The sequence below is a fragment of the Camarhynchus parvulus genome, chromosome 3, assembly GCF_901933205.1.
Source record: "Camarhynchus parvulus chromosome 3, STF_HiC, whole genome shotgun sequence".
NCBI classification, from domain to species: Eukaryota; Metazoa; Chordata; class Aves; order Passeriformes; family Thraupidae; genus Camarhynchus; species Camarhynchus parvulus.
The window spans coordinates 52,477,959-52,492,771 of NC_044573.1; the positions used below are offsets into that span (position 1 = coordinate 52,477,959).

General features: G+C 36.7%; 1 protein-coding gene across 5 annotated transcripts in view; it reads right to left on the reverse strand.

Moving 5' to 3' along the window:
* Positions 1–3,752: 3,752 nt before the first annotated feature.
* Positions 3,753–14,813, reverse strand: part of ZDHHC14 (zinc finger DHHC-type containing 14) — a 94,995-nt gene continuing 83,934 nt past the window's right edge. For 3 of the 5 annotated variants that reach the window (XM_030944371.1, XM_030944370.1, XM_030944372.1), the window contains 2 exons: positions 12,703–12,805; positions 3,753–5,016 (listed from right to left, as the gene is read on the reverse strand). In XM_030944371.1, coding sequence (XP_030800231.1) covers positions 4,615–5,016; positions 12,703–12,805 — 505 coding nt within the window. In that variant the 3' untranslated portion in view covers positions 3,753–4,614. The remainder of the gene's footprint in view (positions 5,017–12,702; positions 12,806–14,813) is intronic. The other 2 variants (XM_030944373.1, XM_030944374.1) reach the window with 1 other exon arrangement.

Below are 14,813 nucleotides of genomic sequence, written 5' to 3' on the forward strand. Positions count from 1 at the left end.
TCTGTTCTGCTTTCACTCTTTCTCCCTTTCACCTTCTTATTCCTGTCCTCTCTGACCTGCCTTAGAAACAAACTCCTATTTAATCTCCTTAGAACATCCAAAACTTGTTCTCCCCAACTTGTCTTGTTTGTCATCAACTTTCAAACTGTGTAGCTGAATGTTAACAGACAGCTGCCTTCTGGTGATAGAACTGAATTGCTGCAATGACTCATAATTAATCTAGATATCCACAGGTTTAAATAGCTCACTTAATCTCATGAGCCTTTTGGTAGCCCAGGCAGTGCACTCAGATGTCAAACTGCAACGTCTTTGCAGGCAGGCAACCAAAATCAGGGAGCCCTGACCCAGATGAATCCTGAAAACTAGGACAGCTCTAATTTAAGTGAGCTAAATCCACATGCAACTGTCTAAAACATACTTCATTCATATTTTGGGCCTAGGAGTATTTAAAACTGTGTTGAAGTATACTACTTCATTTCATGGCAGTCCCTAAAATGGGATCATTTGGCTTTTAATACCAAGACTCAGAATGGCCTATGGCCTAACATACCATGTTCAGCTTCAGATTACCACTGCTGATAAGGAGGGGAAGGGAGAGAAAGAATAAGTCAACAAATACATGACAGTTCCCACATATCATTTAAACTAGAATATAACTAAAGTAAGGACTATATCTCTCTACAACATTGCTGAGTTGTTCTTCAAACTGTATTGAATTTGGGAACTAAAAGACAAATAGAAGCTCAATTTTGTTGGCTCTCCAGTGAAGACCCTTTGTTTAGGATTTTGAACATTAGCAACCATTTAGGTACTGTGAACTGTTACAATCATTGAATAGACTGAAAAAAATAGGAAAAATCTACATTACCACAAGTTGGTCATCACACCTGTGAGACGTGTCTCATAAATTTGCCTTACCCATGTCTTATGTCTTTGGGTTTATGAGATCTTCTGGGAACATTGTCTAGGATGCACACAACTGCAAACCAGCTAATCTTCCATCTATAAGATTATTTTTAAGGAATGCAGAAATACATCTACCTGTATCATGAGTTCACAAGAAGGAACAAAAAGTTACCAAAGGATATACTATAATAGGAAAATACAGTAACATTTGGACATTTATTACATTACTGTTTAACTGCTATGAATACAAAACTCACTTTAAGATAGAAATATCTTTGAGAAATCACAAAAACAAAGAGCTTTAAAAAATTTTATGAAGCACTGTATTTCATTCTACAAAGAAGATTATATAGACAACTGGAAGGGGAAAATATTATTAAAAAAAAACCAAAGCAGTTTTTACACATTCAAAGATTTCAGGCTTTTAAGGAAAAAAAATTACTCTTCTGAAAATATCAATTTTTATTCTAGATTTATAAATCAAACATGGAAAGAGCTATTTAATAGTAGTATACTGTCACAGAAAATAAAAATAGAAAAAACCCCGTGCAGTACTCACAAGGATTCTAATTTTGGATCCTCAGTGTGCATGCTCTGTAAACATACTTCAAAATAAAATATCAACAATCAAATCTGTAGAGAAGCTGATGAATAGTTACTTTGCTGACTCATTCCAGATATATACACAAGTTCCAACGAAGAGAGTGCCCAGAACTGAAGACAGGTGTGATGGAGGTGAGGGGAAGCATCCAAAAGCCCTGTTAGAGGTACCTTTGTGATCAACCTGCTGCTGAACCACTGACCGCTGCCAGTCAAAGGCTGCAATTACCGATCCCGATGGGTTAGGACTTAGTTCTGAAGCCTTCCAGCAGATGTCCTCGCAAGGCAGGCATGTCTGGGAGCTTCAAGATGTCACCATTTAGAACAGACAGATGGGGAGGAAAAGAGACTTAAAATAGGGGCGACATAAATGTATAAACGAATTCAAAGTATTCAGTATATTCTCAAAAACCAAATTTAAAAACATAGGCAGCACATTTAGAAAAAAGGAGTGTCAAGTTAAAAACTAAAAGAAAGTCACCTGAACAAGTGTGTTTGAAGCAGCACATCTGTTTCCACCATGTTTTGTAATTCTTACACTTCCCGTGTAAACAAAACAGAAGGTTCAAAAGATGATGGTGAAAAGTATGAGCACAAGGCAAACAGCATAAAGACTCTAATCCTGTCCCCCTCCCTTCCCTTTCATGTTAAAACTGACACTAATTTTATTGTGCACAGAGCCTTCTTCACTACTCCCTAGTGGCAGTGACATACAAATGTTGTCACGAAGCCGGTATTCTTGGAAACAAAAAATCCATCTGCTATTTCAGGGAAACTTAAAAAGAACAATTTCCTTAAAATAATCATCCTCATCATGACTTGTACAAATGGAAAGTTTTGATACCACATTAAAAATATTTGACTTGCTCTCCTAAGTAGTGAGTAATGCATCCACAGTTAACTACCCACAGACAGCTATTAGAGAACAGAATGATTCATCAAGTACTAGTCTACAAACGCAAAGCTGGGGTTCTTTCCCCAGGTCTATTAGACCAGTATCTCCAGCCCTCAATCCACTGCCTGCTTTAATGCAGATGATCACGGCTTCATACCCAAGAAGCTGTGTCAGGGAAAGGTGAAATCAAGAAGATGAGCATCACTGACTTCTTCAAGAGCAGACACAGAAGTGCTGAAACTCATGGCTCACTGGGAGAGCAGCCAACTGGGACATGTCTGTCACTACACTTTGGCTGGTAGAAAGAACTCCAGACTGTCCCAGCTTCTGGAAAATATGGGGAAGGTGGTTTACAATAGCTGGGACAGACTTATCTGCCAGAGCTTCTTCAGTGGCTCAAAAAACTAGGAGAGATTTGTCTGCCAGAGGTTCTTTGGTGGACCCATTCTGGCTCTTACAGAGAGAAAGCACTAGCTATGTTCTACACACTGAATTAGGTCCAAGGTAACATAATCAGTTTTAGAAACAGACTGCTCGTGAAATCTTATAGGAGTAGGGATTCTGTCAGTATTTTGTCTTAATCTTCACTAGCAGGGGTGAAGGATTTTCCGCAGGCTGATTATTCTAAATTTCAATAACAAATGTTAAAAGAAAAAAGATTTTTTAGCTTGGAGTCAGTGAATGACCATGGTCATCAATATAGAACTGTTACATTTCTTAACTGGCAAATGCTTTCATGCCACAGAAACATCAGATAAAGCCCATTCTGCATGTAATTTGTCCTGGGAAGAGAAGAATCCAGGTTCCACACCCTGAAAAGCAGGTAAGTACAGTATTAAAGCTATTACAGTTTTTCAGCTTAACTAAGGTTCTCTTCAGCTGTCACAAAAAATACTTATAAAATTCTCTTCAGCCTTTTAGTTGCACTTTACTTAAGCAAGCAAAGAAAAAGCACAGAAGAATTCCATGAAATCAAATTTCCATTTAAAATATCAAAGGACAAACACAAATAACGAACAATGGCCAGGAAAGGGCTACAGACTATTATTCATTTAAGATTACTTCACTAAGCTCTGCCTTTGTCTTGAACCTTAAGCCTCTCACCCTTCAGCCACACTGAACTACAGTGCAAGCAGAGGTTAATTCTACTGGTTCCAAATAAAGATCTCCTATGGGAACAAATACACAGCTCAAACAAAACCATAAAAAATGGTGAAGCAATCCTAATTGTAACCAGCTATTCCTCCATAGCTCTAGTTTTATCATGTACACATATTCCAGTCAAATCTTTACAAACTGTGTCAACAAGTCATGATTTCCCCCTCTTGGCCCCATGAAAACTGTGCAAGGATAACTGTACACATCCACAAAATAGAGGATGTCATTTTATTGGAGGTCCACAGGTAACTGTATCACATTAGGGGGTGGAAGAATCTTGTGGTATGGCACAACACAATACCTCACTTAAACACTTAAACAGAAGGTTAAATGATATGCAACATGATCAAATCAGTAATTCATCATCTTCTAGGCACCACTGATTAATTTAAAATAAAATTTAATAAATTCAAAAAATATAGTCCATTCATTTGTTTGCTGTACTGTCTTTAAACGAAACAGCACTTTCAAAGTCACAAATAAAAAAGCAGCACTTTCTCTTAATACCAACACCACTGTAACACATACTGTAGCGTGGCATGCAAATCCACATCTGCAGTCTTTTGTTTTATTTTGTATTAACAAATGGAATGGCAATTTTCTATCTCAAATATTGGTAGCATAACATGTAAGTGCAGATCATTCTGGCCACAGGTGTGGTAAGCCGTAACAAGTGTGTATTACAAGAGCATAGAACACAGAGCATGACACTTACATCCAAGAATCTCTCTCTTTTGTACTGTACATGGTGTTTGCTACAGGCTGACTTCCAACTTGCTGTACCCAAGCTTCAGGAAATGAGATTATTGACCTTTTCTGGTTTTATTTAAAAGTAAAATGCAGTCACCATCAAAGCACAACCATTAACAACCTGGTCAAAAAAATGCCATAGCTCCATTGAAAAAAATAATTTGTCCTTTTAGTAGACTCCATTAAGTGATAAAATTTCCATTACAGGCATGTTACGAAGCCTTACAGTGGTAATGCAGTGTCATTCCTGTCAAGCACAGATTTGTAGAGACACCAGGACACGGTGTGGTGTTCAGAAAAGCTGTTCAAACTGAGCTGAGCTTCACGAGGCCGCGCACGGAGTCCTCGTGCAGCGAGTCCTGGCTGGCCAGGCTCAGGACATGCATGGTGCGGCTGTGCGCGATGGGGCTCCCGCTGGGCAGCAACCCGGGCGGCGATGGCGCTTCTTCAGGAGTCAGGAACTGATGGCCTTCGTGCTCCTCTTTTAATGGTATGATGTCTGTCAGACCTGAATCTGATGTGAGATTAGGCATAGAGGATGGTGGTGTTGGTTGCCCTAGAGTCAGAGTTGCACAAGGCCCACTGAGAGAAGTCTTTCCTGGTAAAGGGAGCTCTTCGCTAGTTATGCTTGGCTCACTCTGTAGGAGGGGGGTGGCAGCAGCCTGCAAAACGAATTTAGTGCTCTGAATGCACTGATCTTGGTCACACTGTAGGATGGAAGGGTGTCAAAATCATATAAAACAAAACAGAGGAAAAAAGATGGAGGATATGGATAAAAAGGTATGGAAAAGAATGGGAAGTGAAGAGAAAAAAAGAAGGCCATTAGTATCATTCCATGGTTAGCCACCCAAACATCCCATTGCATGCTGCCCAGGAAAAAAAAAAGAAAGGCATGCATAACTCAGCCAATGCTTTGGATTATTATCAAAGAAAATGATGATATACATTTGCAGTGTTCATCTAAGGGTTCTTTAAAAAACACTAGGCAATTTTTTCCTTTTAACTGGTCTTCACATGTAGGAATTAACCTACCCCAGAGGTTAATTCTTCTGACAGAGATCTCTTACACAGTTAGTAATAAAGCTCCATGAGTAAAATTTTTTCCCGTCACAATTTAATACATTATATATAAATTCTAGAGAATGTCCTACACTGTACTCCATACTCCAGAGGATGTGTAGAAGCCAGGCAGCAGTGCAGAGATGCATCGAGATCAATCTTAATGAATTTTAGGCTGTTTCTTGATTAATCCTGACAATGTGATGAATCAAGGCACAAAACACAAGTTTTCTGGCAAGCACTGTCTCAATAATAAGCCAAATCCAGCATTATATAAATCCAGTTAAGCTACTGAGTGTTACCAGAAATTGATTTTTTTGGCTCGACACAATTCCTAAAAACAGTTTATACAAAATTACCCCTCATTCCTTGAGATGAAAAGAGAGGTGTGCATTTTAATAATGTCCAGCTAGCTAAGTGGGTAGTACACCTACTGCCAAATTAAGTTTCTTTAACGTGAATTGGAATGATTTTTGAGAGGTCCTAAGTAAAAAGTATTTAATTTATTGTCTGATCAATTATAACATTGCAGTTTTTCAAAAGCTTGTAGATTAATTTGCCAAAGTACTGCTCTGCTGGGTAAGAAAAAAACTACAACCAGTAAATACAACTACAAATGCAATGAAGGACATTTGGAGGCAAGCAAGCAGAATAAAAGACATATCCAGAGGCAAGACATCATATTCACTGTTATTTCAAGTATTCTGTTAAAGCAGTATGTTTTGCTCTATGACTGACTTACTAGATTTTTATCAAATTACTACATATTACAGATCCATTATCTGTTCAGATATTCCTGACCATAACCATTGTTACTAACATTGTTACAAAATGGGCAATTCCCTAAAATGCCCATTTGAGTTTAATATGCCACTGTGCCACACTGAAAACTCATGGGAAGACTTTTGCCTCCTTTATGGTATGATGAAAACCACGATAAACAATGGTTAATTAAAGTAACTCTTATTTTCAGGTTCTCCATTTTCACCACTGAATAGCCAAATGATGGATGCACACACCTAACATTCAGCAAGTGCGCAAGCAGACTACTTGGTCATAAGAGATAGGTAGTGTTTAAAACACATCTAAGTGGTTTAGGACTCCCAGACCAATTACTTTTGACCGGCAGAAGCTCAATCCTTACTCAGGTACGTATTTCCAAGACTTCTGCTTGCAGAAAGACAAATGGACTGGTCTTCTGTTACATAAATTGATTCCACATAAATTGCAAGCAATCTTTGCCCCACAAAATGATGAACAGCCCCAGCCAAACAACTGAAGTGGTTCCCTATCATTTCAGAGGGATTACTCACAGGATTAAAGCCATAACCTTAAGTACCTTACTAAGAAGAAAACTGTCAGCATCTTTTAAAGTCAAGCTTTCAATTAGTAATTCGTTGTGAATAACTCATGCTTGATTAATATCCTGTTATTCACACCTGCTTATTTAATTTAAAATTTCAACCAACCTTGCCATGCAGACCTTAAAAAAATATGTTAACTGAATTTTCAAACTTCAAAAAGACCAACAAAACCTATTTTCTCTGAAAGGTGGTAGCCAAAGAACAAGTTAAATAACAAAGGAATGCTTATAACCACTGGGGTACACTGAAAACAAATAATGTTAGCAGCTGACTTATTGCTTTAGTGAACATTCAGTTCTGATCTTCCAAAGGAAATCATTAACGTGTTCCAGGCAATACAAGCACATAGCTTTGTATTAGCTGAAGATAATTTACTTGAACTCATTGTATAGTCTAAATTAATTTTCTTCGTAAGGAATGCTACTGCATTTCAGTTAAATTAATATCAAAAAGATAAAGTAGCCTCATAAAGCTCCATTAAACAGTGTTATAACTTGAGGTGCTAAATATCTCTTCATTTTCCATGCACTTGTCACTTCCCTAAAGCCTCTCCTTTCATTTAGATCAATTTCAGGTTTTCTTTTTCTTGTCTGTTCAAGAGGGATCAGCACAAAATCCTTAGGAAGATACAGGCTGTAAAGAGTTTTCTAGAAAGGGAACTATGGTGGGGTCTAAGGCAGAAAAACTATGTGTGTTCTATGAGGCTCTCAAAAACATCTGATAAAAACAACGAAATCATATTTGTTATAGGGTTGGCGTGGTGGTTTTTTGTTGATTGCGTTATTTCACTCTTGACTGAATGCAATTTAAGGCAGGAAGTCTTAGCTGCTACTTATCACATGAATTATCTAACACCAGAATTTCAAATAAAACAAAAAAGCCTATGATTGTAACAAAAAGGAAGCTGAGCATTAAAATCTCAATAACTACTGCAAAAATTATTCCACCAGCATCTTCTTATTTCAAATATGCTGACTTTATTTTTCACTTAAAATTTCCACTGTTTCAGAGAAACAGCAGATTCTCAAGGTAGGATAAGTTTAGTAAGTTCTACAAGTACAGAAGTTCAACTAAATATATGCACAGAGATTTTTAGATATCTCTATTTCCACATAAAAAGGCAGAAATTGAAGCAAATCGGACAAAACCTAGAATTCTGTGTTTATTTCACAATAAATACAAACAATTAAGAAAAAATACTTTTTTTTCTGAATAAAATGTTTTTTCCTAAGCTACACAAAAAATATGATGATATTGTTGTACATGGCAATATATTTTTCACACTTATAAATGTGACTATTTTGAAATAATCAGAATTATTTACTTTAAATATTAAATAAACTTAGTTTAAAATTTCCTAAATGCTAATAACATTCAAGAATTGTTGCAGTTCTCCAGAAGGTGAAAAAAAGCAGGTTGAGTAGTCTCACAAACTCTGAATAAAGTACAAACAACACAGAATTCAGAAGAGGCTGACAGCGGTATGAAGTTACAGGAAGAATGCTGAAATACCAAATTCTGGATACAACAACTGGCAAAGAGTGGAGGGATAGAGCTGTGTAAGTGTTCCCAGCAGGTATAGGATTTCACAATCAAATTCAGTGTGCTGTGGATACTGTGCAACAGCTGAGCCACAAGCCCCAACAAGTCAATGGCTCTACTATCAAGCAGTACAGTGGCAGTAGATGAGTAGAGATTCATGATGAGTAGATCTAGGAATGGAAACACTTCTGAAGCCAAACGGGAAGCTACACTTGGCCCAGAGACTTTACTTCAGATTGGAGACTGTTTGTTCTTATGGAATGAAAGTCTGAGAATGCTTAGAGCAACTTGGGTGCATTCCAGGGGTGTATCTTCTAAAATAAATCTAGTTCATAAAAATGCAGTAAACATGCATTATCAAAAGAATTGCTCCTAAAACATATCTCAGCCCAAAGCAAATGCTGAAACTGATTTACTTGCATGTGCCTGCCACCCATTTTACCTGTGAAGTAAAATACATTAAGGAAAAACCTCTATGAACCTTGACTGTGGTAATGTTGACTTGGTAAGAGCCCTGAGTTTTCTTCTGGCCATCTGGGAAGTACATCAGTAAATATACAAGGAAACACACTCACAAAATTCCTAGAAAAATGGGGTTGTGGTCCTTGCCAACTCTGTTATTGTCATGATAGAAATACTTACTCCTAATAATGCAAAAATGAAAATAAAGGACGGTCAGAGTTAACGCTCCCTGAGTTAGCTGGATCTATTTCCAGATCAGTAGCAGAAATACTTAAGTGAACATGTGGGAGAGGACTTTCCTGCAGTTATCACTGGTAATAAATGTTGTGCATGCACTACAGTTCCTACAATTTTCAGCAGTACATATATGTTAGAAAACACTAAAGAATTTGCATCCAGGAAAGGAAATGGAGAATTAGAAACAAGGGAATTTGGGACACACTACCCATACACTGAAGAAGAAATGCCCAGGAATGCAGGAATATAAGGAAATTTCTTAAAAATAAGGAAATAAACCTGTCCTGACACAGAGTGAAACCAAAGCAAAGTCTATCACTTTATAAGGCATTAGAGAACTCCTAGAGATATCATTGTAAATATAAACCAAACTAATTCCTCAAAAAATCTTCATGAAGTGAGACATATTCTGTTTCCCCCTAATGGAATACTAAAGAATAAAATACCCTATACCAAAAACCCCAAGAATCAACTCCAGCTTTAAGATAAAATTAAGTACTACGGTGCTCCAGACCCAAGTAGTGGTAATTCATGGGTTTATGGGTAAACAAGAACTTTTTCAGAACACAAAGAAAATAAGCTTTAAAATAAAAGAGAAAGAATAAATTGCAGAGAAAATTATTTTTTCATAATGGGTGAGATACTGTGCTTCATACAAAAAAAATTTCTTAAGGAAAATACTGGAGTAATCAATCTAATGATGAGCTCATAAAAATAATCACCTATAAAATGCAATAGGGAAATATTTTAGAAATTGCACATTATTCCAAAAATAACTCCACATAGAGTTCCAAGTGACCATTCTTTTCATGGTCATAAGGATGAGGATATTAAGAAGTTGGCTAATGAATTTACCAGACTAATTTCAAATTATATTGAAAAAGAAATTAAAAACACTGGGAATGCACCAGGAAAATAATTTTATGTGCTTCCAGCCTTCAAGTAATAAAGTAAATAAAGATTCAGCTTTTAGTAAAACAACGTGGATACTACAGAGAGAACATGAGTAAACCTCTTCTATAAAGACCAGGAAAAAACCCAAAATCACAGTATGGGTCTATCAAGCACTAATTACAGCTACAACTCTGACTTTTTGAGATTGTGATAAACTGGGCTGCTACCACAAGTAGGGTAGATCCTGTACTAAATATTCAAAGTCTCAGAGGCAAAACTACCACAAAAGCTATTAAATACAGGTGATGGTTCGGCTCTTCTCCCAGGCAACTAGGGACAGGACAAGAGGACATTGTCTTAAGCTGCACCAGGGAAGGTTAAGGTTGGACATTTGGAAGGAGTTCTTCACAGATGGGGTGATTACACATTGGAATGGGCTGCCCAGGGAGGTGGTGGAGTCACCACCCCAGAGGTGTTTAAGAAAAGACTGGATGTGGCACTGAGTGCCATGGTCTAGTTGACAAGGTGGTGTTTGGTCATAGGCTGGACTCAATTTCAAAGGTCTTTTTGAACCTAGCTGATTCTGTAAAAGATTCAAGGAACGAAAGCGAAATGAAAGAGGGAAAGAATAAGAGAAGACAAGTGAGAGAGAATATGCTGATTTAAATCTTTATTTTTTATCAGTGATGAGGAGAAATATTTTAGCACACTGTGGATTAAGCAGGGTAACATCTAGACATGAAGACCTGATATAATACATCCTGCAATAAAATCAAGAGAGACACATCACAAAGGTGTACTGAAACACACTTCAGACTTCTGCTAATTTATTTCTTGTAATCAAAAAGAATTAAGCTTGCTAAAGTAGTATAAATATCTCTGATAGTGTATAAATGGCCAAACTTCTGTGATTAGAAAAATATTATGGTCCATGGCTATGATCTACACATACTCCTTTAAAGTCAAGGAATTTCACTTTGTCTTTATCTGAAATCATAATAATAGCAGTTCCAGTACCAGATAGATCCCCTTCAACAGGGAAGGGAAAAGAGTATTAGAGAGATGGGTAAACTCAGCCGGTTTTTTAACAGTTTACAAAAAAACTCAAGGGAGAAATTTTAATGCTGATAGCCAGCAGTCCTTAGAAACCAATTGGTCTTGGATACAGACCAAGAGAAAAGACGCCCTGAGAAAAATTACAGTCCTCCAAAGTACTCCTTCAAGCCAAAGAAGACATATTACATTTTCCAAGCTTTTCTAAGAGGTCATTTTCAGGAGTGAAATCTGCACATTTCCAAGCAACTCTGATAACTGTTAAAGAACGCAGGCTTTTCCCAGCTCATGTGGATATAAGCTCATTTCCCAGCTCATTCTAGGATTTAAGAAGAAATCTTTGAAGAATTCGTGTAATTAGGAGTAACACACTCTAAAATTGTAACAGCTACCTGTTTGACTTAAAGTAATACCATAACAGATTTCTCCATTTCTAGAGACAAACTTAGTCAATTTTCTACCAAACTGGCGAAGATCTTCTCATTAATACCTAGGAATAATGATAGCGTCTAACTTCTTCCAATGATAAAGACAATTTGATGCCATGGACAGGTTTATGATCCTCACAAATAAGAAGCCTTGACAGCATCAGAATGTTTGAGTAATCCCTGAAAGACCTCAGCCCTTTTCTAATGTTTGCTTTATCTTTTTTTTTGTTTTGTTTTTTAAACTCCCTTTTCTCTCTTCAGAGTTACAATATTTTGAGTAAAATTTACATAGAACATTACCTTGTTCTGCTCAACTGTACTTCAGAAGATTCAGACCTAATACCGTGTCTGTAATACATTTTCTTATTAAGGAGACTGACAAATCTATTTAATTCTCAAAACATTAAGTAAATCCAGCTTAGGAACTACAGCAAAATTTTTACAGGAGTTTATCACTGACACTGAAACTAATCTCTCTGGGAAGAGTGCATCTTTTCTTCTTTTGTTCAAAAGAAAGGCTGAACTACATCAGAAGGCCTCGTGGATTCCTCTTTTTTGGCAGAAGGAGGGTATCTGTAACTCACAACTTCTTTAACAAAGTATTAGAACCCACATACTGTGAAGATATGCAGACAACAATTCAGAAATAGGCACATATGCAAGATGGTTGCCTTCAGAAAAAGAACTCTTTCCAATTATTCTCTTCTTCTTGGCACTGGAAATCCTATCTTCCATTATGATAGCCAACGCTACCAGCAAAAAATCAAAGTAAATACTACTGGCACAGTTTCAAAGATGTTTAAAGAACTTTGGTTGTAACAATTCAGTTGCCATTTTTTGTTCAGGTTCAGCGTCCTCCTGCTCTTTCTTCAAAATATTTCTCCCCTAGAAACTCCTCTTTGTTCATCTTTGCTTTTTAAAATACATTAGTCTATGCAAAACCACGGTGCACAAGCAAAGAAAGAAACAGAGTATGAAGAAAGTGCCACACAAAATAACAATTAGCTGGAAAATGACGAACCACAGTAAGTCCACGATACTTGAATATTCCAGTTCAAATCACAGTAGGTGTCAACAGCAAAAGTCAAAATGCCAGCATATTCAATAAACCAACAGCGTAGAAAAGACTCTTTTTTTTTTAGAATCCATGATCAGTAACTATTACACTGCATGAAATGTACATTAAAAAGAGCCTTGGACTTAGGTTTTTTTTTCTTTACTGTTATTAAACAACTCATTCCACCCAGTGTGTCAGCTGTATCCAGTTAGTTATTACTTGATTAGTTCACATGAAAGTGGAGAAGAAAAACATTCACAGGAATCCTGATGAACAACACTATGGGATGATTCCTACCATGTTGCTCTGAGATTGCGTGGCCCCGTACATGGTAATGCCATTTGATGGTCCTGCTAATTGCGGCGTATCTGGCTGTATAAATCCTCTTCTGTCAATTAAGCTACAGAATAATCACAATAAAGGAAAAGTATTAGAGACGTTGCTGATCATTAACTATGTCCTCTCAATAAAAAGAAATAAAAACTTTCTATTGTACAACAGACCTTAATACCTCACCAATACCTTCTAATGTCCCCCTTTAGTCAAATGAAGTACTAGACTTCATTTTCTATTCATCAGTAAGGTACTTGTTCTTTGTGATACTGCCTGCCATAAGCACTGCTACTTTTTTGATTTTTATCACATAGACTTAGAAGCCTATCAGCAGATACCACAAAACCAAAGAATTTTAAACCACAGGTGACAAAACAAATGACAAAACTCACTTAGGGTACTTCGAGTCAGTATCTCTTTTAAAGGTTCTTTTTGTTTTTTTTACCAGCTTCCACATCTAAATCGAAACTACTTAATCACAAAATTTAGCAGGAATGAAAAAAAGTTAATCTTTCTTTCTGACAGACAACTTAACTTGACAGGTGTTTCATGACAGCCACTTAACACTGCTTATAGTGTTCCACTGTGCTTACCAAAGTGATGTGCTCATAAAATTTCTAGTTTCTAAGAAAATGCTCTGTGGACAAATTACTTAAGGTAAGCAAAAAAAAAAAAAAAAAAATCTGTGTAAGATTATAACCAAATACATAGAATGAAATAATCCAACCTAGTTAAAGATTAAAGATGCCTAAAGAAGTCATATAATTTGTTGCACCAGAATACTGGTTAGACCTATGCTGACAGCCAAGGATCAAATAAAGATTTGAAGGTAACTGTTGAGGACATGTAAAATACATTCTGAATTTGCTAGCATAGGTTTAAAAATGATAAATGATCTTTAACATGAGTGAGGTAAGTTTTGATTATTCACGAATCATTTCCTCATCTGCATTCCATGCTCAAGGCACTTGAACGTTTTGAATTTTGAGCTGAAATTACTGGTAAGCTACTTTTCCAGAATTTAAGGAAAAAATGTAATATTTAGTGACTTGGGACATAGCTGAGATTAAAAGTAAAAGAAGCAAGCTAATAATTTACAGGTTACAGTCAGTAAATTTTTCCCTGTGGTCACAGATTCCTCCCTGCAGAACCGCTATATACACATATCAATGTCTAAATAATGTTGCTACATGGAATTTAGGAAAAAAATGCACAAACTCTCCTAAAAAACATGAAGCAATGCCAGTCTGGTCCAATTGTGTGTTGCTATTTTATCAGCCTAATATACTATTTCATATACTGAGAAACACGATGTAGTTTTAATAAAGATTTCCATTTGGAGTCAGAAGAATTTGAAGCATGGCATTGAGCTTTTATGTCACGTACTTTTATCAAAAGCAAAATTTCAGAATTAAAAGGCTGGCTTCAGGAAACATCCATACAGGCAGGGAGCAGAGACAAAGCTATTCACTCTCACCAGGGGTAATCCTGTATATAGAAATCTCTATTCTGTTGTTTCCCCTTTAGGAAAAGATGTCAGTCTCCCCTGTTAAACTCTGACTGCTCATAGAAGACCCACCTCTGACATTCCTGACAGCAAAGCCAGGAATCTCACTCCAATTAAACACCTGACACTCTAGACCATAAAGTCATTTACTTTCTTTCTTTTGTCTTGCTCGGATTCATAACTTCACAATTCCAGGCAAAGCAGAACATATTAACCAAGGAGCAGGCCAAAAAGTTATCTACAAATTTTTTCTGGCCCTCTCTACAGTGAAACTGGGTCTCTACTGTGTATGTAGTACGTGAACTGCCTAATCACTGAGCACTGGAATAAGAAAAGAATTAAGTTTTTCCGGCTGCCAGTTTTATTTCTCTAGTCTCAGCTCTGTACTACATTTTCTTCAAGATGAAAAAACATCTCCAACCTCAAATACATAAATATTTTAGACTTCTGGAGGTGAAAATTTATTCAGTGAAACATTATCCATTACACGTTCTTTGGAATTGCTTTGGTGTAAGACCACCAAAATCAGTTTAATGTATATATGTTAACAGTATTAAATTAAAAAAAA